This window comes from Salvia hispanica, chromosome 4, assembly GCF_029641045.1.
Source record: "Salvia hispanica isolate PSC_SH4W2 chromosome 4, Shi_PSC_v1, whole genome shotgun sequence".
Taxonomy (NCBI): domain Eukaryota; kingdom Viridiplantae; phylum Streptophyta; class Magnoliopsida; order Lamiales; family Lamiaceae; genus Salvia; species Salvia hispanica.
Genome location: NC_142695.1, coordinates 19,395,620 through 19,419,446, shown reverse-complemented (window position 1 = coordinate 19,419,446; position 23,827 = coordinate 19,395,620). Strand labels below are relative to the sequence as shown.

The 23,827-nt window shown below is 38.1% G+C and overlaps 4 protein-coding genes and 1 long non-coding RNA gene across 7 annotated transcripts; 2 read left to right on the top strand and 3 right to left on the bottom strand.

Annotated features, from left to right (window-relative positions):
* Positions 1-3,262: 3,262 nt before the first annotated feature.
* On the bottom strand, positions 3,263-3,937 carry LOC148927422 (uncharacterized). Its single transcript, XM_089056584.1, has one exon. The coding sequence runs from the start codon at positions 3,935-3,937 to the stop codon at positions 3,263-3,265; it is 675 nt and encodes a 224-aa protein (XP_088912710.1).
* A 6,611-nt stretch (positions 3,938-10,548) lies between these two features.
* On the top strand, positions 10,549-12,914 carry LOC125196325 (leucine-rich repeat protein 2-like). Its single transcript, XM_048094796.2, has 7 exons — positions 10,549-10,708; positions 10,835-10,967; positions 11,086-11,157; positions 11,617-11,760; positions 11,858-11,929; positions 12,012-12,083; positions 12,585-12,914. The coding sequence occupies exons 1-7, from the start codon at positions 10,627-10,629 to the stop codon at positions 12,652-12,654; spliced, it is 645 nt and encodes a 214-aa protein (XP_047950753.1). The 5' UTR covers positions 10,549-10,626; the 3' UTR covers positions 12,655-12,914.
* Positions 12,915-13,902: 988 nt separating this feature from the next.
* LOC125194796 (uncharacterized) lies at positions 13,903-15,128 on the bottom strand. Its single transcript, XM_048093017.2, has one exon. It carries the CDS (start codon positions 15,126-15,128, stop codon positions 14,112-14,114), a length of 1,017 nt encoding a protein of 338 aa, XP_047948974.1. The 3' UTR covers positions 13,903-14,111.
* Positions 15,129-15,775: 647 nt separating this feature from the next.
* Positions 15,776-16,293, top strand: LOC148927421 (uncharacterized). Its single transcript, XR_016137709.1, has 2 exons — positions 15,776-15,907; positions 15,992-16,293. It is a non-coding gene; the product is annotated as an uncharacterized LOC148927421 (long non-coding RNA).
* A 2,098-nt stretch (positions 16,294-18,391) lies between these two features.
* On the bottom strand, positions 18,392-22,902 carry LOC125191916 (phototropic-responsive NPH3 family protein NPY2-like). Of its 3 annotated transcripts, none has more exons than XM_089057628.1 (6): positions 22,652-22,902; positions 22,254-22,336; positions 21,480-21,992; positions 20,602-20,671; positions 19,219-20,394; positions 18,392-19,140 (listed from the first exon to the last, which is right to left on the bottom strand). In XM_089057628.1, exons 3-6 carry the CDS (start codon positions 21,539-21,541, stop codon positions 18,571-18,573), a joined length of 1,878 nt encoding a protein of 625 aa, XP_088913754.1. In that variant the 5' UTR covers positions 21,542-21,992; positions 22,254-22,336; positions 22,652-22,902; the 3' UTR covers positions 18,392-18,570. The 3 variants fall into 3 exon arrangements, with proteins under 3 accessions (XP_088913754.1, XP_047945306.1, XP_047945305.1); XM_048089349.2 differs by having other exon boundaries at positions 22,678-22,902; XM_048089348.2 differs by lacking the exon at positions 22,652-22,902 and adding an exon at positions 22,433-22,642.
* Positions 22,903-23,827: the final 925 nt, after the last annotated feature.

The following is a 23,827-nucleotide window of genomic DNA, read 5'->3' as shown; positions in this document are numbered from 1 at the left end:
ACAAAAATTTGATAAAAATAATTAATTTAGCTTATTTAAACTATTTCATTTTAAGCCTAAAGTAATTAAATCTCAGAATTGGGCCTTTTTATTTTATATACTGCAACACCAATTACTTGAAGTTAGGCTTAAATTATTTACTCCCCTTCTTAGCCCAAGAAAATAAAATGCAAGCCCAATCACCAATTAAATTAAAATAACCCACATGTATTCTTTCTCTCCATCGTCACTCCCAACTCATCCTCTTTTATCCCAAATTTCATTTGCCCCAACAAAATAGAAGAGAGAAATCAATGCCTCCTTCTCCCTCTACCTCTCGCACTCTCTCTGTCTCTCTCTCGGTAGCGCCGCGGTCCGCTGCTCCCTCCGGCGGCTTTTCTCTCTCTCCCCTCCGTCTCTCCCTCTCTTCTCTCTCTCTCCCTCCGAAATTTCTTTCGCCCCAAACAAGGAAAATTCAGCGCAGCTTCACTCGGTAGCACCGACACCACCAGCCACCGCCCTTGAAATTCTTCCAGGAGGTGAGCTTGACGTAGTCAGCTTCTTCCCCTCGGCCTACTCTCTCTAGGTCTCTCCCTTCCGCCCAAAATTTGCTCCCAATTTCGGACCTCCGCCGTCGATTCCCGCTGTTCCTCCGCCTCCGTGCTGCATCGTCGTTGTTCGTTGTCGTCGCTTGGCGCCGCAGTCGCCGCTCGGCAATAATCGGCCCTCTCGGCTTCAAAACTAAGTCTTAACTCTTGCTTCTATTCTTAAATTTTCAATTATTACAATCGAGTCATTCGAATTATTAGTTATCAGTTTAGCTTCGGGCATATTAATATAGAAATTTATCATAAGTTGCATAAACTGTAATTCAAGCAAGAAATCCAACGATAGCTTCGGGCTATCGTTGGATTTCTTGCTTGAATTACAGTTTATGCAACTTATGCGAAATTTCTATATTAATATGCTGAAGGAGAAGAGATATTAAACTGGATGGACTGTACCTTTCTTAAGGGAGGAGTTGTTTGAAGACTTGGTATCCACTCCAAAGTTAGACAGAAACTCTCACCTCACATCTACTCTCTGTTTTATTTGTGAATTAGCTGGGAAGGTATTGAGGATGAGAATTACAACGTGTAACAAAAACAGAAAAAGGGGACGCGTGGAGTGGGGGAAGAAAAGCCACGCCTAGGATGAGGAGGAATTGATTTCAACTGAATTGCCTTCAAAATTGAACTCAAAAAGATACTCCGCATAAATTTTCTTTTATTGAAATAAGCCTACAATGGCTTTTAGAAATAATAAATACTTTTATTTCTATTATGCTTTATTTCTTATATTTAAATTTCTTTTACAAAATTTGACAATCAAGACTTCGGTGTTACGCCCAAAACTATATATATATATATATATATATATATATATATTATGATTCATCTTTATCGATCTTAAAAGTTCAATACTCTTTTAATCGGTGAAAAGAAATGAAGATTAAATAAAAATTTCAGCTTCCCATTCGACGTCCTTTCGAGTTCAACTAAAAAGATAGGAAAAGTCGGGGTGTTACATATTGCTTCTTTGTAGTTCCAGGGGTCAGGTTCTAGATGACCGGAAACTGAGTCTGAAGACTCTCCCAGACCAATCCACCTTTCTGGTTCTTTTGAAACCCTCCCACTACGACGAGGCTCTACAATCGTAGGAGTAGAAGTTGTAATACATGGTGCAATATTTTCTTGTGGAGTTTTCTCTTGTGTAATTGGAACGCCATCATCTCTCATTTCATCAAGAGTGATTACACTTCGGGGTTTTTGATTCTTTATATATTCCTCTTCCAAGAACTTTGCATTTGTGCTTACAAATACTTTGTTGTCTTGAGGACTATAGAATTCATAGCTTTTTGTTCCTTTGGCATATCACACAAACAAACATACTTCTGTGCGAGAGTCCAATTTACTTGGATCTTTAACTAGCACATGCGCCGGACATCCCCATATCTTGAGATGTTCTATGTTGGACTTACGCCCAGTCCATAACTCATGAGGTGTTTTAGGCGCTGACTTTGTAGGTAAGTTATTGTGGGAGTAACACGCTGTTTCTGGCGCAAAGCCCCAAAGGAATTTTGGCAACTGAGCATAACACATCATTGATCGAGCCATTTCAAGAAATGTTCGATTTCTCCTTTCCGCAACCCCATTTTGTTGAGGAGTGCCAGGTGCAGTCAGTTGGGATTCAATCCCAGCTTCTGCTAAGTAGCCCAAAAATTCATCACTAAGGTACTCGCCTCCTCGATCAGATCGTAAGGCTTTTATAGTCTTACTATGACGCGTTTCTGCAAATGCCTTGAACTGTTTGAATTTCTCAAAGGATTTTGATTTGCGTTGCATCAAATAGACTTGGGCTAGTCTTGAATAATCATCAATAAAGGTAATGAAATATACATAGCCTCCCCTAGCTTGAATTTGGAATGGACCACACACATCCGAGTGAATGAGATCTAGTACTTTCTTGGCTCTATTTCCTTTGGTCTTAAAGGATCTTTTGGTCATCTTACCCTCCAAGCAGGATTCGCAAGTTGGAAAAGGGTCTAAGCTCAGTCCTCAATTGAGCCAAGGCTCGCCAACTTTTGGATCCTTCTCGGATTGGCATGCCCAAGCCTTAGATGCCATAAGTACATATCATTCACATCGTGTGGTGAAGTCTTTCTCTTGCGAGAAACAGATATGTTATTCGACTCAACAAGATGATGCGTAGAGCGTATAGTATACAAGTTATTATCCATGATACCTTGACAGATAAAATAATCATCTCTCCTTATAATGCAAGCATCATTGAAAGAAATAGAATATCCGTCAAAAACCAGTTTAGAAACCGAAATCAGGTTCCTTCTAAACGAAGGTATCAATAAAACATTGTTTAATACCAAAACTCTACTACTAGAAAAGCGAATATAAACAGCTCCCACTGCAATCGCTCCCACTCTAGTAGCATCCCCCAAATGGACAGTGATCCCCCCTTCACTTAGTTTCCTTGATTCCTGCAATAAAGCGGGATCGAAACATACATGATCAGTTGCTCCCGTATCTACTACCCATTGATGGGTAGAAACAGTTGCTAAGTAAGTTTCAAGAACATGAGCTTGGTGTTTACCTTGACCATTTGGACCTTTACCCTTTTTGGGGCAATCAGGTTTCCAATGTCCCTTTTCACCACACTTGAAACACTTGCCAGTTTTTCTTGCTTTGACCTTCTTCTTGCCCTTCCTTGCCTTCAATTCCTTGGCAGCCTACTCCGCCTTGCCATCCTTCCTAGGTCTAGTGACTTTGGAACTGGAGGCGCGGTCAACCAACATAGCTTGCTTAGCTTGGGCATAAATGCCTTCAGCGTTTTGTAGCTCAGTTAGAAGCTCAGCTAAGTTAAGGTCTTGCTTAGTCATCTCATAGTTAACTTTGAACTGTTGAAAACTTGCCGGAAGACTTTGGAGTATTATGTCTACTTGAGAATCTGGATCTATTGATCCTCCCAATACCTCAATTTGATTGAGATGGCACATCATTTCAAGGACATGGTCCCTAGCTGGCGTGCCCTCCTTCATCGTCTTATTCATGAGACTCCTAATCGCTAGAGATCTAGCAGATCGACTCTGAGTCCGAAAAAGAGATTTAAGGTTCTCCATGATCTCATAAGAGGATTCGTAGAAATGATGCTGATGTTGAAGTACATTTGACATAGAAGCCAAAATATAGCACTTCGCCATCTCATTTGCCTTTATCCACTTATTGTACACGGCCTTATCTTCCGCAGAAGCATTATCAGCAGGTTTTTCGGGGCAATCAGTTTCAAGCACAAACTTATAATCATCAGCGATGAGAACAATATCCAAATTACGTTTCCAGTCTACATAGTTTGGCCCCTCGAGTTTGTTTTCTTTCAAGATCACAGATAATGGATTGAGCGACATAATTGATATTGACTGAGAAAATAAAAGGTATTCATCACACAACTATACATGAAAAAGGAATGTAAAAACCATAAAACATTCAAGAATCGCATATGCTATTAAAACGCTAAATAAACAAGCACCAAAAAATGTCATGGATTATTTAGATTTTAAAAAAAAAAATCTTGGTCACAATACCGACATATAGTCCAGAGACCATAAGAATGGCATGGCTGCCTAATATTGCCTAAGCTAGTACCATAATTCTAGTCCTTAAGAATCTTATCTTGCTTTGAATACTCCTCTAAAGAAAGGTCGCACGTCACTCAATGAGATTCTAAGACCATGGTTAATATCTTGTAAACAATGCTCAATTCATGATAATATCGCTCCCACTGGATACAATATTTCTTCAGAAATATGCCTTTCATTTAAAAGAACCATTTTAGTTATTCAAATCTTATGAAAGCTGTAAATATTACTAACAACATAACTCCTCTAAAGAAAGGTCGAAATGTTATCTAATTTACTTCACATTTGAATACCATTTATGGAGACCATATACAACATGACTGTTTGTAATTATCGCTTAGTCATTTTTAGATAAAATGGTTTTCATTTGATTATCATGCAAGCAAAAGGTTATTTAACTCACATAAGATGTAAATTACATAGGCAAATAATTTTACACACTTTGTCACATCACATATAATCAAATAAATCATTTGATTTTAGACCACTAAGTGTCTAAAACCAAATAATTAAAATAAATCACAATTTATCCTTTCCATGAACCAAGGTACTCTGGATAAAAAGGATTAAATAAAATATATATACCCCATTTGAATAAATCAAATATCTAAAGCATAAAAATTAGGTCAAGACCACACATTGGGCCTTGCCTATTAACCGGGCCATCTAAAACCCTAATTAGGGTTTCGCCCTTAAATAAAAACAACTAGCCGCTGCCGCCTTGTAGGGATCCGCGCCGCCGTCGTCTTCATCGGGACTGCCTTCCCGCTGCCGAGTGTCGCCAGCCACCGCCGCCAGCCGCACCGCTGTTTTAATTATATAATTTAATATATAATTAGATACGGTTAATATCCATTAAAGTAAAATACACAGTATGAAGAAAACATTTATTATTCTCATTAAATGAAGAGTGCTTACAATATATAAGCAATTTATCAATTTCAAAATAAACTCGAAAAATGCTTTTTAGTATATCTGTTCCAACAATTATATGTATACTGAAGGTTTGGTCTTGTTTCATGCCTTTGCAAATTTTGAATAAGTGGCCTAATCCGGTGTTTGATTTTCACTCGTAAAGGTTGTAGTATTAAACAGACACCAGAACATGTACATCTTTCACTAAGATCTGCCACTTGTACACTATAATAGCTCATGGTTTGTAACTGCATTTTGGTGTGAAGTTGTATCTCAAATGCACATTTTGCACTGAACTAAGCCTCCTCATCAAAAACTTCTCATCAAAAACTAAGCCTCCTCATCAAAAACTTCTCCTGGCCCCTTAATTGGTGGAACTAGGGGTGGAAATGTAAGGTATACCGCATCGATTATACCATACCTCATACCTTACCTCAAAATGCGGTATGCAAAAATTTCATATCTATACCTTACCTCATGTTTCGGTATACCTCACTTCGGTATACCTAATATTCGGTATTGTATATTTCTAATACCGTTACCATATTGTTACTACAGTATGCCGCATTTTTGCGGTAAATGCGATATACCGCATGTTTATGGTATACCACATTTTTACGGTATATCAAATAAGGTACGACATACCATATACCTGTGTGCATTTCGCAAGAAACATGTTTCATACCAATATATTAAAATTAACGGTTCAAATATTTAAATAAAGTACAAGCCCTAAAATTCCCTCACAAAAAATCTTGGTCATAACATTCAAATTAATAAAACATCAACCATCAAATCCAAAACAGTTTCGGTAAAAACTAACATAGTCTTCTTTTCTTTCATCTTCCTCTCACACCCTCACAAGGAAGCTTTTAAATTATTGTTACTTTTTAAGTATTCTTTATATTAATATATTTGAAACATATAAATACATATAAGGTAATACCTTATTTTTTGATATATACCGTATGTTCGGTATAAATTAATAACGGTATGATACCTCATTTTCGGTATATACCGAATGTGCGGTATCCCGCGGTATACATCAGTATACGAAATTCTATGCCTTTACCATACCGTAGTCTATCGGTAAGGTATCACACCTTACCGCAAATTGCGGTATACCGCAAATTCGATATTTTTCGGTATAATTTCGGTACAGTAAGTGCGGTAATGCGGTATATTTACCCAGCCCTAGGTGGAACCTTATCTAAACAGGAAAATTAAAATGCTTCATGGCTTTCCTATTTATAGAGAAGAGGAATAGCTCTGCATCGCAAGGAGTGTACGAGATGCATTCTTCCTCAAGTGCTTGTACTATAATTGCAAGCTAGTTTCTCATAGCAAGTTGGTGTATGTCCTGCAATTCTTTATCTTAAAATTCCATGTCTTGTTTGTTCACAGAAACACGTTTGAAGTGAATGTTCAAAAAGAAATTTCTCTTTCATATATAGTATTAGGGCATCCTTAACCCCATCCCGGATTTGGGCCGCAAGACTCCTCCACGTCATCATTTCCCCAACTTTGGGGTTCCAGGCCACAACTCCATTAACTCCGCAGGCCACAACTCAGGCCACAACTATTCATTTGCACTATTCACAACTACAACAAATTTTAATTGTATAATAGAATACGTTGAACAATTAAACCGGGAAAATTCATTGTTCAATCGAAAAATAGAAAATTACAACATTGAAATTTAAAAATTTTAAAAATAAAAATAAATTAAAACATAAGTCAATTGCGGTTCCAAATTTCTTCAATTAGATCCGCTTAGAGGCGTGTGTGTAGTTCTTCTTGGCGCATCGCCGCTGAACGGGCCATGACATTGAGCACATCGGGAGGAACACCTTGCACGGGCGGGTCGGTGACAGTGTAGCTACTGCTGGTGCTGGCGAACGGATCGTCGCTCCAGAAAGTGACGTTTTCTTCCTCATCCTCAACGATCATGTTATGCATTATGATACATGCATACATGATGTCGGCGATTATTAGACGGTGCCAACCATGGGCCGCACCCTTCACTATAGCCCAACGTGATTGGAGGACTCCGAATGCGCTCTCCACATCTTTCCGACCGCCTCTTGCTTTTTGGCAAACAACTTCCTCCTATCCGTTGTCGGACATGTGATGGTCTTCCCGAACACGGGCCATCGAGGGTAGATCCCGTCTGCCAGATAGTACCCCATAGTGTACCGACGGTGGTTGGTCGTGAACTCTACGGTAGGCGCTCGCCCGACACACAAGTCATTGAACGATGGAGACTCGTTCAACACATTGAGGTCGTTGTTCCACCCAGCGACTCCAAAGTAAGCATGTCAGATCCACAACCGTTGGTCGGCAACGGCCTCCAATACAATCGTTGGATGTGTGCCCTTGTGCCTGCTAGTATATGCTCCTCTCCAGGCCATTGGACAATTCTTCCACTGCCAGTGCATACAGTCGATGCTGCCCAGCATCCCAGGGAACCGTGGGTGTCCTCATGCATGCGCACCAATCTGCGAACATCGTCGGTCGTTGGCTTTCTCAAGTATGTGTCCTTGAATGCTTCGACCACTGCCCGGCAGAATCTAGCTAGGCAATCGCGTCCACTATGCTCGCTCACATGGAGGTACTCATCAAACATATCTGCAGTTGTTCCGTAAGCGAGTTGGCGTAGGGCGGATGTGCATTTCTGCAAAGTCGATATACTTTTCCGCCCGACAGCATCGACGGTTTGCATGAAGTACGAGTCACAAGCTACAACTGCGTTGACAATGCGCAGGAACACATGCCTCCGCATCCGGAACCGGCGACGGAACATCTGATCACTCCATCGAGGATCTGCAGCGAAATAATCCATGAAAAGCCGCAAACCAGCTTGTTCACGGTCTCGATGGATATACATCTGAGTACGTGGTACTCGGACGTGTTGCTCGTTCCACGCTTGAATAGCAGCTTGATAGCATTCCACCTCGTTGTTGATTTCTTCTTGGATTGTGGGCATCGCCATCTCTAACATTCAAGTCATTTGAGCTTCGATTGCTCGTTGACCTTCACGGCGAGGAGGCATTTTTCGAATTTTAGTGTGAGAGTGAGAGAAATGAAGTTGAAGTAATATGAAAATGGATGGAAGAGTGGTATTTATATATAAATTTTCGAATTTATAAAAAATAAATAAATTATGAAGTAGAGTCTCGGTCCGACCCGAACCCCAAATAACGTCGGGCCTGGACTCTTTGCGGCGCGGCCTGTAACATTTAACCCTAGGCCGGGACGGGACTCGGGAGCGGCCCTCGGGACCGTCCCGAGACGTGACTCTCTGCCCTCCAACGCAAAATTCGGGCTGGGACTCGCGAGTTGCGGCCCGACCCAACAGCGTTAAGGATGCTCTTAGTGTACCTCGGTCCTTTAGAAATAGAAATTATTTCTATTTTTGTCAAAAATTAATTACTTTCTTAATTTAAAAAACATCTTTTCTCCTAATAAGATAAGACTCATTCTTGACTAATAATATTTCAATGGATCTTTTCTTTATAACGTTAGCTTAATGGAGGTACTACTCCACGAAAAGAACGATACACAATAGTAATACTTCTATGATATGGAATTACTGAACTGTCATCATAAATTAAATACTTGTATGATTAGAATATAGTAGTATCAAAATTGTAAGAATATGACATTAATGTGAGCTTATTCAGACTTAGACGACTTGTGAACATCTTGTTCAATCATTATTTACTTATTTATTTAAAAGTAATGGGGAGGCACAGGAGAAAATTAATTAATGGAATCACTCCAATTAATTACTCCCTCCGTCTCAGTTTAAGAGTCCTATTTTGCCATTTTCGTCCGTCTCAATTAGGGGTGCTTAAACGGTTCTCTGGTTCTCAGTTAACCGGAATCAAAAAACCGGAACTGGCCGATTAATTGAGGAACTAGAACCGGAAAATTCGGTCCCGGTTCCGGTTCCAGTACTGATTCCAACTTTTTAAAGAAAACCAGTCCCGGTTCGGAATCGGAACCGACCGGTTCCTAACCGGGAATCGGATTATAATTCAATTTTATTTTTTTATAATTTAACATAATAATAAATCTAATCTAATTGAAATAATTTTGAATTAAAGTAAAATAATTTGAAACATTGAGTGATTTTTAGATTTAAACAGTGTTAGATTTGCGAGCTTTGTTTCTGAAATATTTAAAATGTTTAAATCGTGATATTTTGAATTAACAATTATTTCCTCAATCCATTTTTTATAAAGTAACTGCAATGGATAGGATATTATAAGTTTGTTTTTAATTTGTAAAAAAACTTATACAAGTACAATATAATTTTATATGATAGAAATTTAACTTTATAACAAATTTATGTAGCCATTCATTTAACGATTTTAACCTGTTTGTGAATAATTTATTAATTGTTCCGTTATAAACTAAAAAGTCACATCAATTAGTATTAAAAATTCCATTGAATATCTGTTTAGCCAAAAAAAGAAAAAATAGAATTCAATTTTAAAACTTATTTTTTTAATAAATTGCTAAAGTTTAAAACTCCTATTTTTTTTATTAAAAAATTGCTAACATAAACTAGTCTGAACTAGTACACTTGGCATCACTCTTATCTATATATGAATATTATTGTATTGTTGGTTTATATTTTTTGGGTATTTATTTGAATTTTTAGGTATTATTTGTTATATTTCTAGATGTTGGATTATTATTTTTTTTAGTATTGAACTATTTAAAATTATAAATAATTCAGATTAAAATTACATCGGTTCCGGTTCGGAACCGGGATCGACCGGTTCTTAACTAGCCGGTTCTAAACCGGAACCAATCGGTTCCAGTTTCGGTTCTGGTTATAGGATTTATGAAAATTTTAAACGGTTAACCGGTCTGGTAAGAACCGGAACCGACCGAATAAGCAGTGCCTAGTCCCAATTTAAGAGTCTCATTTAGAATTTACTATATTTGGACATAAAATTTAACCTCATTGTTGATTAAATTTACGCTCAAATGTCATTATTTTCATAAAAATAAAACAAAACAAAATTTTAAACATACAAAAAGTTAAAAGGGTCCTAATTTTGACTACCTCACTTCAATTATTATACACTCTAATAATTTTTTAAAATTTGTGCCCTAACTAAATTACACTCCTAAAATAGAAAGAAGGGAATAACAATCAACCAACTAATAGTTCCAATCATTATAAAAACAACAAAAACATCTCGATTGTTTTTCTGGAAAACAAAATAAATTTGTTAATTTAGGTGTGCGGAAAAATTTGTTGAATGTGTCGTCACTCGTCAGTACAGTTGGTACTGTATCGCTGAGACCAATCCCCATCAATAACCTATGTTCATATTCAATGTGGACCCCACCCCCCTTCTCCCCCAAACGTGACGCATTCACCATTTTCCTGTTTCCAATTTCTCAAATTTTGAAACTTTTGTCCAACATTGACTTAGCTGGTCCCTATAATCCCACTCATTACTACAATTACACAACACTTCATTTCCATTTTCATTCCCACCTCTCTCATCCCTCTCACTCTCATGGCTGTTGATTCTCTTTTGCTCTCTTTCTTCCTTCCCATCCTCCTCTCCTTCTCTCCCGCGCTCTCCACCAACTCTGAAGGTAATTCAAACCTTTCTCCAATTTCAATTCTCTCCCATTTTTATACCCTTCTTCTTCATTGAATTCATCAACTTGCAATCTTTCATAAAGGCGTTGCCTCTTTTCTTAATTAGTTCGGTTTCGCAGGAAATGCGCTGTCTGCTTTGAGAAGCAGACTTTCAGACCCCACAAATGTTCTGCAAAGTTGGGATCCAACTCTTGTCAATCCGTGTACTTGGTTTCATGTCACCTGCGATTCCAACAACCACGTTCTTCGCTTGTATTCTTCTTCCTCATTTCTACCCATTCCTCCCTTTTTCTCTCTTCCTACTTTCTTTTTCAAGTTGGCATCTTTTTACCATCAACGGTTAGTAATGAATCTGGTTTTATGATGGTAGGGACTTGGGAAATTCCAACATTTCTGGGAGTTTGGGACCGGAGCTAGGTCAACTCAAGCACCTGCAGTATTTGTATTACTCTTTCTTAACCCTTTGATTAGTTTTGTTGATTATGTTTTTAAACTTCATAGAATTGTGTAGTTAAAGACCATTTGTATGAGGGAAGTATTGCTGATATTTGATGATTTCTTGCCACTTTATCTTGTTTCTTGTCATGACTAATTGTGTGTAAAGATCCTAATTTTAATAGCATGGTTTTCTGTTGTTGTGTCTTTATTACGATTACTTGTGAGTTGTGATGATACAAAGAGAAAATTTTAGCAGTGATTGCAGGGAACTTTACAAAAACAATGCTTTCACTCTATTAAATTATCTATAGCTATTTGCATATACAATTTGTTGCCTCCATGAAATTGTTTAGTCAACTAATTTAATGTTGAACTTGTTGCAACTGAGCATGATTTATTGTTCTTGTGTCTTCATAACTAATGCTTGTGATAATAAAGAGAGAAATTTTCACACTAACTGCAGGGAGCTTTACAAAAATAACATAGTAGGGAAAATCCCCAAGGAGTTGGGCAATTTGGGAAAACTCATAAGCATGGATCTCTATGGAAACAAACTCCAAGGGAAGATACCCGAGTCCTTTGCCAACTTGAAGTCTCTTCGATTTTTGTGAGTATAAGATTGTAGTAGAAATCAAATAGTGTAGTTGATTAGTTTCTTGTGGATTAAAGTTTAAGCATTCTAACTTATATACTTCTTTTTGCAGACGGTTGAATGATAACAAGCTAACTGGATCAATACCACGGGAACTCACCACTCTGTCTGACCTCAAAGTCTTGTGAGTAAACCCTCTTCATGCACTTTGATGATGAGAAATGACTTAAGTGTTTGTCTCATGTTTGATTCTTGAATGACTGCAGTGATATCTCGAATAATGATCTTTGTGGAACAATACCAATTGATGGCCCGTTTGGGATCTTCCCAATGGAAAGGTACTTACTTTATCATTCCATCCTTATTAAATTAGAAATCTTGTTGATCCCTTTCTTATTAAGGGTAGTGTACATGGTTTGATACACATACTTCTTGGCCATGAAATTAACTTCAAACAAATATTTGAATCATGTAGTTCTTGTAATATATGGATTGCTAGAATTGATTATTAGCCATAGTCTAACGCAAAGATGCAAGTAACATCATTTTTTATGGATTCAATCATATAGAACGAAGATCGTTGTTGCTGGGTGTTTCTGTCTGTCTAGACTATATGATGTATGATATATTTTCTTGATTTTTTTAATATTTGTGATCCAGTTTTCTTGCACGTCTCATTTCGTCTGTTCATGTGAAAGATGATACAATAATCTCTGCTTTCAAGAATACACATGACTAATCCAATGTGTGACTGTGTCATTTATTGAGTGAATTGTGTTCTTTTACCTCTCTGCATTCCAAGTTGAATATTTGTGAGTGAAATTTGGAAAAAATTGCAGTTTTGCTAACAACAACAGACTCAATGGCCCCGAGTTGAAAGGATTGGTGGCTTATGACTTTGGATGCTAGAGGGAGATGCAGAAACATAACTTTGTGTTAAGCTTAAGAAAGATTATAGGAGAAAACAAAGTGGGTGTTTGTTTGTTTGAATGTAATGTTGTTGATATATATTCAATATATGCATTGCCTCTTGTAGTTATACAACTACTACTACATTTTACAGCTCAAGTTGTGTAGCATTAATAGGCTGATAGAGAGTTAGTTGTAAGTTGTAACTTTGCAATGAAATGAAAACCTCAAAGTGGCGTTCTGCTACTTTCACCCCTTCATCTTAGTTATGCATGGTTAACCGCAAACCATCATTTGGCCCCAGCACCTTACAGAATCATGGATAACCGGTCAAAATCGCATAAACCACGGGTTTGATTGTTTGAATAGTTGTTCAAAACCAAAACTGTGAATTTGCTTGCTGCCCAGGTTATAATTGCAATTTCCTTGGAACTGAAACAGGCAATTAGTAACAGGCGGCTTCACTGTTTCGTCATGCCTGGTTCAATCTTGATACGCCTCTAGTATCTTACTAATTTTAAATTTTGAAGATATTTATCATTTATCAATTTCGATTTTATTTAGTTTGACATAAAATACAAAGAATCTTTTTATATATATAGTTTTAACCGTTTAATGTGAATTTTTGTTTGCATATTTAACAAAAAAATCTATAAATGTATACACTAGAAGTACTTTTTAATCGATACAAAATCCACACCTATTTATATGTTACACTCTATCATAAATATAAGTAGTTTCATGCGTCACCAGACTGATCAATTCACAAATTAATCCAAAGCAATGGATGCATTAAAAAATCAAGTAGTGAAAAATCATTTAAGACAATAGCTGATTATGTAGCATTATGTATGTGGGCATCGAACATAGATAGGAGTATATAAAATTTACTTGAGCAGATTGTTAAACTCAATTGTTAAACCTCTTTTAACATCACACACCATAAATATGCTGCTTTCTTCTCTGCTCCACCGTCGGTCGGAACCTCCAATAAGTTCGGTCTTTGGAGTTGCTGCCGACCCCATGGTATGGCAGCTCTGACCCAACCACCGCGCTGCCTTTGCCTTCTATCATCAGTCCCGACCTACTTTACTGGGTTTATCCTACTAGTTCAGTTTCTTGGATACGTCATGGCAGGAGGGATAGGATGACCAGTGATGTGTGGAGGGGTTGTCAACTACAAATTTGTATGGATGAAATTGGTCTAAATCTTGAAAGCATAAAAGCAGCCCTTTTTTTGGCAAGTAATAACCACAAATGGATGCTTCTTTCATTACAAGAATATATTTACACAAAAATTATACAACTCTATAATGAGAAAGAAATGTTAAAAACCGTATCTAAGTCTAAAATAACACACCCCATTCCTAGCAATTAATGCTGTTAGAACCTATCTGTATATGAAGCCAGCAAACCTCACTCTCCTATGCAACTACCATCTTCAAAACTGGAGTTTTTTACTCCCCGGAGGCGTAGTGGCAGATCTTCTCGAGCTGGACAGGCCAATCCGCCCCAAGCAAACGAGGGTTTGATTCCATCGCAACCCGGAAATCCAGTATACTCACACGTCTAGCTCTATCAGACATCACTGCCTTATTTGATTGTCTCCCAAGATCTGTACACTTGGACGAAGCAATTGACAAACATGGCTCGATTATTCGCTTCAAGAACACGTCCAAGCTGTTGTTTATCACGTCTGCACATTCCAGCGAGATCCCTACTCCCTCTGATGACAGCTTCTTCAGCAAACACCTTCTTAAAGATATCGTATCAGGAAACTCCCCTTGATTTTCACAGGCCTCAGCACAAGCACCATCCTTATAGCTGCAACCAACAGCCTCACGAGCGCCAACTGAGACGCCAAAAGGCGCAGTGACAGGACTCCACCACCTTACACCATCAAGGCTTCCAGCACACTGCTCGACCTCCTCCCCATCTTCCACTGAGACGACATCAACTGGAGGTCTGCTGCAGAGGGAATGCAACTCTGTTAGTGTTCCACTCTGCTGCTCTTGAGTCCTCGTGACTGTTTCTTCACAAGTGAGACTAGGGCTCCTACCCAGCGGGCCCAGAGGGCTTGGGCGATCCCTCAGCTTGCGATCTCTGCTGACAGGAGACCTACATTTGCGAGGCGACTGGGGGAAAGCATCACCATACAGAGATTGCAGAGAGTTTTTCTGGTAACCATTTGCAACCTTAAAACTTAGTCCTTCAATTTGTTTTCGAGCTTTTTGAGGTGGGATCCTAGCTTGACACGCATTTTGGGCAATGGATCGGATAAGCCTATTATGAAGATAAACGTTCTCCCTCCCAATCGTCTGCACACAGCTCCTGTTAAACTCAACTTTGCTAAGCTTCAAACTTAGAAATCTCTTCAGCTGATCAAAGTACCTATCTGCTCTTTGGTGTCCAATCCGTTGATAGATAACATCTTTCAGCTCTAGAGTGTCCACACGAGTAAATTTCGCCACCATTTTCAGTTTAAACTGTACAGAAACGACAGATCACCATCACTAAGCCCGTTCAACACAACAAAATAGTAGCAAAAAAATCCCCCACTTTCCAGACATTGCGTTTCACACCAAAAATCATAACAGAATACGAACAAATAAGATCAATTACCACAGTTTTCTAATGCTAATACTGTCAGCCCACACATGGATCAGCTCAATCCAAGTTATATCAAGCTATTGAATCAAGATCAAATTTTTGCTTGCTTAATGAATACTAATATCATAGATTCTCAAATTTCCTGAACAAAAACCTCAGCCTTTTCAGAGCAAACGTTTCCGATGTATTACTTCACAAATTATTCTAGAACATTAACTTCAGTCAAAACTGAAATTAAAAAGACAAAGAAAAATTGAGGTCAGCAAATCAATCCCATCTCATTGACATTAAGATAAAACAGACAAAACAATCAAACTCTGTGCCCAATTATATTGAACTAGAATGAAAAGCTAGGGATAGCAGCAAATTGCAAATAAACAACGATTATTGAATCAGAACGCCCAACTCAGTTCACATTTCGACGACGGACAGAAATACCCCAGAAATCGATTGAATTTTCGAGGGAACAAGAAAGGGATAGAGAAATTGGACCTGATTTGGCAGAGGAGAGGTCGACGTTAAGGCTGTATTGTTGATCGTTTGTCCCAATTTTGGCTGTTTATTCGGCGGCCGAAGTCTGATTTTCTGAGTTCAATATCTGTTCGTAAATTCCGAGTTTAGGGACTGAGCAAAACCAAACACGGTACAATTACAAATTTTCTTATATTTTTTAATTACACAAATAATTGGTTAATTCAACTTTTTTTCTTTTCATTTTTTCTTTTAGAGTGTACACAATAGTGGACAAGTCCTTCTCCCACCGCCGCAGTAAAAAAAAATGTTTTCGGGGCGCTGCGGTCAGCACCCAAGCCCTTCTCCCTCAGCTGCGTCCCTGCCGAGTAGTCGGCCCGCCCGTGTGCCCCCTTCCCCCGGCCCTCCTTACTATAAGTTTGAAATAATACAATTTACGATAAGTTAATACTACTTAATGATTCAACTTTTTTATGCACCTCTATTTTAACTTTGGAATGTATACGATATACTGCCTATTTATTATGTGAGCATCATTCTCGTTTGACACACGTTTAACGTTATTCGTTTAAATGTATATATATATATATTTAGTTTGATTCTAATACATTAAAAAATGTTATTGAAATTTTTAATTTCACTAATTCATAAAAATTAATGTTCGATTTGTTATTTTATTAATTTATCTGAAAATTATAGATAAAACGATAAATCAAATTTTGATTTTTTATGAATTTTGTGAAATTAAAATATTCAATTAACATTTTTTAATTTATTGGAATCAAACTAAATATATAGATCGAAACGAACAACGTTAAACGCACGTAAAATGAGAGTGATGCTCACATAAGAAGCTCATACGGTATAAGGTATATAGCATTTCATTCCTCATTGTATAATTGCAGCATATTTATAAAATATACTTCCTCCGTCTCTATGAACATTTGGTTTGGTACGGGTTTTAATGTATAATTGGTAATGTATAGAGAAAAAAATAAATGACAGTGTAAGTGGTGTTAGTGAAGAGTGGCTCCACATCATTAGTAGTGTAGTCTAATGATATAAGTTGTAGATAAAATTATGTTTAGGGGCAATGCGTTATACAATATTCCAAAATTAGAAAGTTTATACTCCCTCCGTTCCATAGTAGTAGAGACATTTCTTTTCGGCATGGAGATTAAGAAAAATTGTTAAGTAAAAACAGAATAAAGTAGAAAAGGAAAAAGACATGATTTGGAACAAGACAATAATTCGAAGAAGGCATGATTAATTATCTAATTTGGGAACACAAATCTTCTTCCATGCTTCACCCTTTTTCAACGCTTCTTCTATGCTACTCTCTCCGTCCCACATAATTTTACACATTTTGACCCGACACGGGTTTTAAGAAATATAATGGAAAGTGAGTTGAAATAGTTGGTGGGATGTGAGTCCTACTTTTATAATATTAGTTTTATAATAAAATGTAAGTATGAATGAGTTAGTGGAATATGAGGTCCACTACCAAAAATGGTAAAAGTGAAATGGGTAATATTATGTGGGACGGCTCAAAATGGAATACTGGATAAAATTATGTGGGACATAGGGAGTACTTCTTTTCCCAACACTCACTATATTTAACTCATCAAATATTTATTTCTTAATCTCGTCCCAAAATAAATGTTTCAACACTAATGAAACAGAGGGAGATTAATGAGTAGTGGCTGATCTAGATGGGGGTTGTAAGGAGTCCACCGACTTTGCAGTCAGTTCATAATGGTCGAAAAATTTCATTAAATTCGGTCTTTAAATTTATTGTTGAAACAACAATTGTATCTCATAGTTCGGGGTTGGTTGCGTCATTTGTCCATCATATATTGTCAACGATGACCAACACACTGCCTCTACCTTCCGCATCAGTGACAACATCTTTCACCGCGTTCCACCTCACGAATTCCTTTTTGCTGAAAAAGGTAGTAACAACAATTGGGCTTTGAATTTGAAGTTTTTGCATTGTTGTTTGTTGCATTCTCTCTCTATTTCGACTTCTTTTTCATGGTTTTGAGCTATTGAATTGATGATCTCGAGTTATAAATGCATGGTCCTGAATATGATTATGTGTAGCAATATGTGAAGTTGTAAAGACTCCAATTGGAATCTCAATCTTAGAAGTTTGATTGAAATGGTTAAACCTGGCCAAATGGCATATGTACGTGCTCTAATCAGTCCAATATACACCCATCTCCTCTTTTGTGTTTTGCACAACCCAAATCAAAACCAAACTGCTAAAAATTGAATTGGTTTTTTTCTCCCGTGTGAATTTCACTCTGGCCCCCATTTTCTAATTAATAAATTATCCTTATTTTAATGAAGTAGTAACATTTTATAATTTAACAATAGTATTTTAAGTATAAGTAATGTAATCGTTGTCAGTTTTTAAAATCATGTAATTTGATATAAAGTTGTATGGAAAAGAAGATTGAAAGAGCAAAAGGAAAAGAAAAAATCTCCATTTATTTGGTCCTTTGTTTCATTTACTAGATTAATGACAGATTGACTCGCTTTTGTTTTACTATTAAACTATCCCACCAGCATCCCACCAGTGTACGGAGCTAATGTAGCATTGGCAAGTAATATCACTTAACTATCACGAACCAAAAACCAAACACAAAGCAAGTGCAAACGAAGAAATTTTTACATGAATTTGTTGTAAAAAACACGAGTTTCTAACTTGTTTTGTTGAGAACACAAGACTTAGACTACAATATGCTAATTCTCCCCTTAAACAGAGCCCAAACTAATCTAGTAACATGCTAAAACCACAAAAAAAGTGAAGTAAAATCAGATCTTTCCTCTCTAAGAAACAGAATGCCTCCCTTTCCTCGTCGGCGTCGACTTCACCTCATCGTGGTTGGCCGATCCAAGACTCTCCGATGAATCCGACCCACTGTTCTCCACCTTGTTCGACCAAATCTTCGAGAAGATCCTCTTCGACATGATCAGGCCCTTCATCTTACTAATGGCAGCCCTGTCCGAATTGCTGATCATCTTGCTCTCCACAGCGCCATTGCTCCTCTCCTGCATCGCTCCGTTGCCCAACCTCAGCGCAGCCAGCTCGCCTCTCAGCGCTCTGAGCTCCTCCGACGAAGCAACAGCGTCCCAGTCCTCGTCGGTGTTAGTAGTCTGCGACCTTGAGCTGCCGTAGGAGCCACAGTTGAGGTCCTTGATGGCTTTGGGAAGGTCAGGGGTGCTACTCCCGGAGGAAGCAGAAGCCCGTACTTGCTCGAAGAAGAGCACCTGCACCACCACGCGTAGAGGGAGCCTCTCATTCTGCACAGCGTGCATGCACGCCTCTGCGGACAGCTTCTTGCAGTCCATCAACCGGCATAGCTTCTTCCGCTCACTCTTACTGATCCCGGGATGCACCTGTGCCATTCCACACAAACTTTCAACAACTCGCTTTCATTTATCGTATCGCAAGGAAACAAGAGTTTTTATGTTTACCTTGAGATATGTATCAATGGCACGATACAGAGCATCGTGGGATGGTCGTGGATAGCTCGAGACGATCTCTGCAATCCCGGTGAACGTAGCAAATGGTAGGTTAGGATCCTTTGCAATCTCAACAAGGTAGCCATCAACGAGCTTTGCCACCATCAGCTTCGAGGCTTCGGAGAGAATCCCAGGCCTTATCATCTCTTGAATCTCGCAACCATTTTCCATCTCGGCCACTGAGTTCTCGTCTTGCGTGACGAATTCCTCAAGTATTTTTTTGACCACGTGAACGTCGTACATTGTCTCTTCTCCATCACAAGCTTGGATCAACAGATCGCTCGCGGAAGCCTCTTCCAACTGACGCCCTATCCTTTTCGCCAGCTCCATCTTCACCGTTTCTCCCGAATCAGCAGAGATGGACGCTTTCAACAGCTTGAGCAAGAAACTGCATGAGACGCTTCCCTTCTCCGCGGGCAACAGCCACACAATGGTGTCCAAGATGTTGCGATACTTAACCAGATCATTCTGTTGGATGACATTCTTGCCGGAGCCGGGTAGTTTACTGTAAGCATATGCTTTTAAAGCCTCTCCGATCACCTCACTAGATACCGCTTGTTTGTTCTTAATAGTCATGATGATGCGCTTGAACAAATCTATGTCGAGCTCGCACAAGTCCTCGACCCACCAGTCATTTGGAACTGTTCGGTTTCTGAGGCCGTTCCAGCTGGGGTCATTCCCGTTTTCCTCAGCAATCTTCTTCCGGTTGTATGTGTAGGACCAATCCACCTTAGAGACATGAAGCGACGCCTTGGAAGCGATAGCATCGATGCACTGGCTGATTATCTTAACTTCCTCGGGCAACGGCAAAGAAGATTTTGTGTTCTGAACTACTATGATGGAGTCCTTCCAACTCCTGAAAATCACAGAGTTGAGGAAAACATCGACCTTGTAGACGAGGTTACCTTTCTCTACCGTCTCGTGCATCTCGAGATACTCAGCAGCACAACGGCTTGTGACAACATTATAAGCATTTAGGGTTACTGTCATCCCGTAACAGAACTTGGCACAAACTTCAAAGGCGCTTGCGCCGCCTGGAAGGTCATCGATCTTGACCTCATCTCCATTTCCTTCGTTACCCGAAGAAACCAACTTTTGTAACCGTGCACATTTAGAAAGGAGAGGAAACTGCATATTTCATGTTAGAAATAAATCAATATTGGGGTAAACTATAAACTAGTTAAGCTATAAGCCACATCACAAGATCTCATAGTTATGTATTATAGCATGTTAATAGATTACGATTGGCAGATTCCGGCTAAACACGAGCATTAACTAATAAATACTCCTACAAAACATGACTTTCTTGAGCATATATTTGTAAGAGGGCCATACCTTGTGAAGGTAGAACTTAACATCGCCAACATGAATAATAACGTCCGTAGCCAAGTCACTAGCCACATATCTGCGAATAAGAGAGTTTTTACGTTAGGACATTCTTAAGAAGTAACATCAGTAGCCCGGCAAGTTCACTGCCTTTTGATTACAAAAATGGACGAGCAAACACACAGAAGGAAACTGATTGTATCACAACGGTCCAAGTAGAACAATTGGCAGTTTTAATACTACTGGTAGGGGTGATAACTCATCAAGGGATGGAATTTTATGAACAAAAATGACATTTTTGTTCATAAAATTCCATAGATGAGATATCACCCCTACCAAACATGGCCTACATGTATAACCTTTAAATAGATTAAAATGGTGATGGGCATGATCCCTCTGAACCAGCCCCACCAGAAAAATCCAATCACAACCATTTGGTGTCATATGCATCAAGCAAGAAAAAAATACTACAGTATTATTTAGTTGTGTAGCAACGGCATTTTTAAGAGATGGAGAGCTGGAGTTGAAAAGCTATATATTTTTGTCCTAAAAAGGTCAAAAGTAATGAAATCAGCTGTACCAATAAATCATTTGACTCAATAGGGACTGTGCTAGAGCTGCAAGAACACTGATTTAAATGAACATATTGTTTCATTGACATAGAAAGAGAGGCTGAAATCGACCAACGATGATTTTACTAATCAGATAATAGTTACTGAATTAGCCAAGTGTTTCACCTTCCCTGAAAAGGATAAGAGATAGAAAGTGGAGAGTACAAAAAGATATATTGAATACAAAGCCAATAAGAGATTAACACAACTTGAGAAAAATCAATCAAAAGAAGATACAAACATCAAACTTAGGAGGAGAACGAATAAAGATCTAACCTGACGCAGTTTCCATCGGTCTGAAACGTATCAGGCTTGGATCCAAGCTTCATAAACTTCATTGTGCTAGACTCGAAGATCTTATCCCACAGAAAAAAGGAGGGAAAACAGCACAATGCTTCTACACTACTCAACTGAACACAGCAGAATGCACTAGGCCAGTTGACAATCGAGCATCAGACAGGGCCCGGATCGAGGAAAGAAGGCCTGGAAATGGCAAAATGTAGAAGGCCAAGGTGTGGGGACCAGTTTTCTCAATATGGCCAATTTCTTGAAGTTCCAGAGGGGAAAAAAGTGATGGGATCTAAAAGAAGCGAAAGGATATATGCTTGGTATGACCGAATCTTGACAACCAACCAAGCAAGAAGCAAGTTTTAAACTAGTTTGTAGAGAGAGAATAGAGAATGGGGGTTTAATGAAGATTCAGAGCTATTAAATAAATGGGATGGGAAGAGAGCCAGAGTGGAGGCTGTTTCCTTGGTCGGCGGCAGAGCCCACGGAGTCCGGAAGCACCTAGTCAGCAAAGGAGACATCACCAACAGCCTTACACACTAAATTATTCCACAAAACCAGAGATATACTTCTCCTCCTATTTTTTTTAACCCTCTCTCTATCTCCCTAATTCTTTGATTCATCAAATTCTACCATCATAAAGATATGCATAAGCAAACAACAAGGGATCCTATTCCTAGTGCTCATAAAAGGCTTCAAGTTCATAAAGAAATCATAAAAATACTAAACATGTGCAATATAATTAGTGTGACAGTTCAAAACCTGCAACGGGAAATAGTATGAGATGAATCTCAACCACCAAAGCGGTAGACAGTGAGCATCTCTCCGTATAGCTTTGACAAAGGCTGCAATTAAAAAAGGGGGAAGATCGCTTAGTACACAGGTTTTCTTTAATAATGCACTATTATTAACAGTACAATGTTATTAATGAGAAATCATACATCAAAATCTCAGAAACAGATGACAAAATCGGGCAAAGGAAACAGTGAAATCACAAGGCCATGAACCATGTGCTGTGAAAATCATGCAAGAATCTAAAAGTACTTATAAAAAATACTCCACATTTTAAAAGAGAAAAAAAATGAAGAATGAAGTCAACAGACAGAACCCAAAAGCCACTCTCCATGTAAACCCCCAACAAAACCCAAGGAAGGCTTTACATGAAAATGGATTGTGGAAACAGCACCTCAACTCATTCTTTGGAATAAAGATGCAGTGGTTAAGAAATGTGAGAGAAATAAATGAGGGCCGCGTGCAGAAAACTGAGTTCTAGGCCCAAAAGATTAATCCTTTTGCACAGACACCAACAAGGAAAAAAAGGAATCAAGAAAATGGAGTTTCTTCTTTCTTTCCTTTTCCTTTTCCTTTTTACAGAGTTGCTCACTCCCAAAACCCAAGATTTTGCTTGGCAGTGTGCTCACCTGCAGTGATTTCTTCCCCAGAATTAACCTTTCCTATTTATGAGCAAGGACAAAGTTAAAAGGTAAAGGTAAAAATATCTTACGGTGGGGCCCCTCATGTAGTAAGAAACTCCATTAAAAAAACATGGAGGAGTATTTGTGTTTACTTAAATGATGGATGTTCAATTCAATTCGATTTACTACTACTAATTTACTACTAAGAAAACCAATTTCTAATTTCTTTTTGTAGTATGGAACATATTTTAGGAGATGTTACATCTGTAATAATAATGTAATCTAATCTTGTATTGTAATAAGATCATCTAAAATTCACATTCAAACAACAACATTTAATTTCAAGTAGCGGAACTTTATAACAATTTGATAACTGATTTGTAACTTAGAGTCAAAATGAATACGAATATTATTATGTGTGATACAGTTTTGACGAACTTAATAGTTAATACAAGTAATGCTTGATCATTATGAAATCACAACGGTCAAAATAAAATCTTCTCTTATGATCATATTTACTTTTCCAATGTACTAGTATTATTCTTTCTATTATTAATGAACCACATGTTTATGTTTATTATTAAGTCAAACAAATGTCTGACTCATCCACGTATTAGTTCTAGTTCACAGTATTATTAATATTAAGAACTTTTTAAATAAAATGAAATCATTAACATTGGTGGATGCAAAAATTGAAATTTGTCAACGTAATCTTAGAATGTTACCGGCTAATACAAGCCTAAAAATCCACGTCGTTATTTTGTAAATTTAATAAGAATAACTCATAAATAATGAACTTATTTAATGCAAATTTGTTAAATAATGAGTAAAGTATAACAAACAGAACCAGATTTGCAGGGCCCATTCCATAAATACAGTGGGGAAAGTGCACAATATTTCCTAATTAATTATCTCTACATC

Bases quoted from the DNA above. Each gene is read 5' to 3' on its own strand.
- LOC148927422 (XM_089056584.1), bottom strand. From the start codon at position 3,937: ATGTCGCTCAATCCATTATCTGTGATCTTGAAAGAAAACAAACTCGAG.
- LOC125196325 (XM_048094796.2), top strand. From the start codon at position 10,627: ATGGCTGTTGATTCTCTTTTGCTCTCTTTCTTCCTTCCCATCCTCCTC. The intron at 10,709-10,834 runs GTAATTCAAACC...TCGGTTTCGCAG, and splicing joins GCTCTCCACCAACTCTGAAG to GAAATGCGCTGTCTGCTTTG. The intron at 10,968-11,085 runs GTATTCTTCTTC...TTATGATGGTAG, and splicing joins AACAACCACGTTCTTCGCTT to GGACTTGGGAAATTCCAACA.
- LOC125194796 (XM_048093017.2), bottom strand. From the start codon at position 15,128: ATGGTGGCGAAATTTACTCGTGTGGACACTCTAGAGCTGAAAGATGTT.
- LOC125191916 (XM_089057628.1), bottom strand. From the start codon at position 21,541: ATGAAGTTTATGAAGCTTGGATCCAAGCCTGATACGTTTCAGACCGAT. The intron at 20,395-20,601 runs GTATGGCCCTCT...TGAAATATGCAG, and splicing joins TTAAGTTCTACCTTCACAAG to TTTCCTCTCCTTTCTAAATG. The intron at 19,141-19,218 runs GTAAACATAAAA...GGAATGGCACAG, and splicing joins CCATTGATACATATCTCAAG to GTGCATCCCGGGATCAGTAA.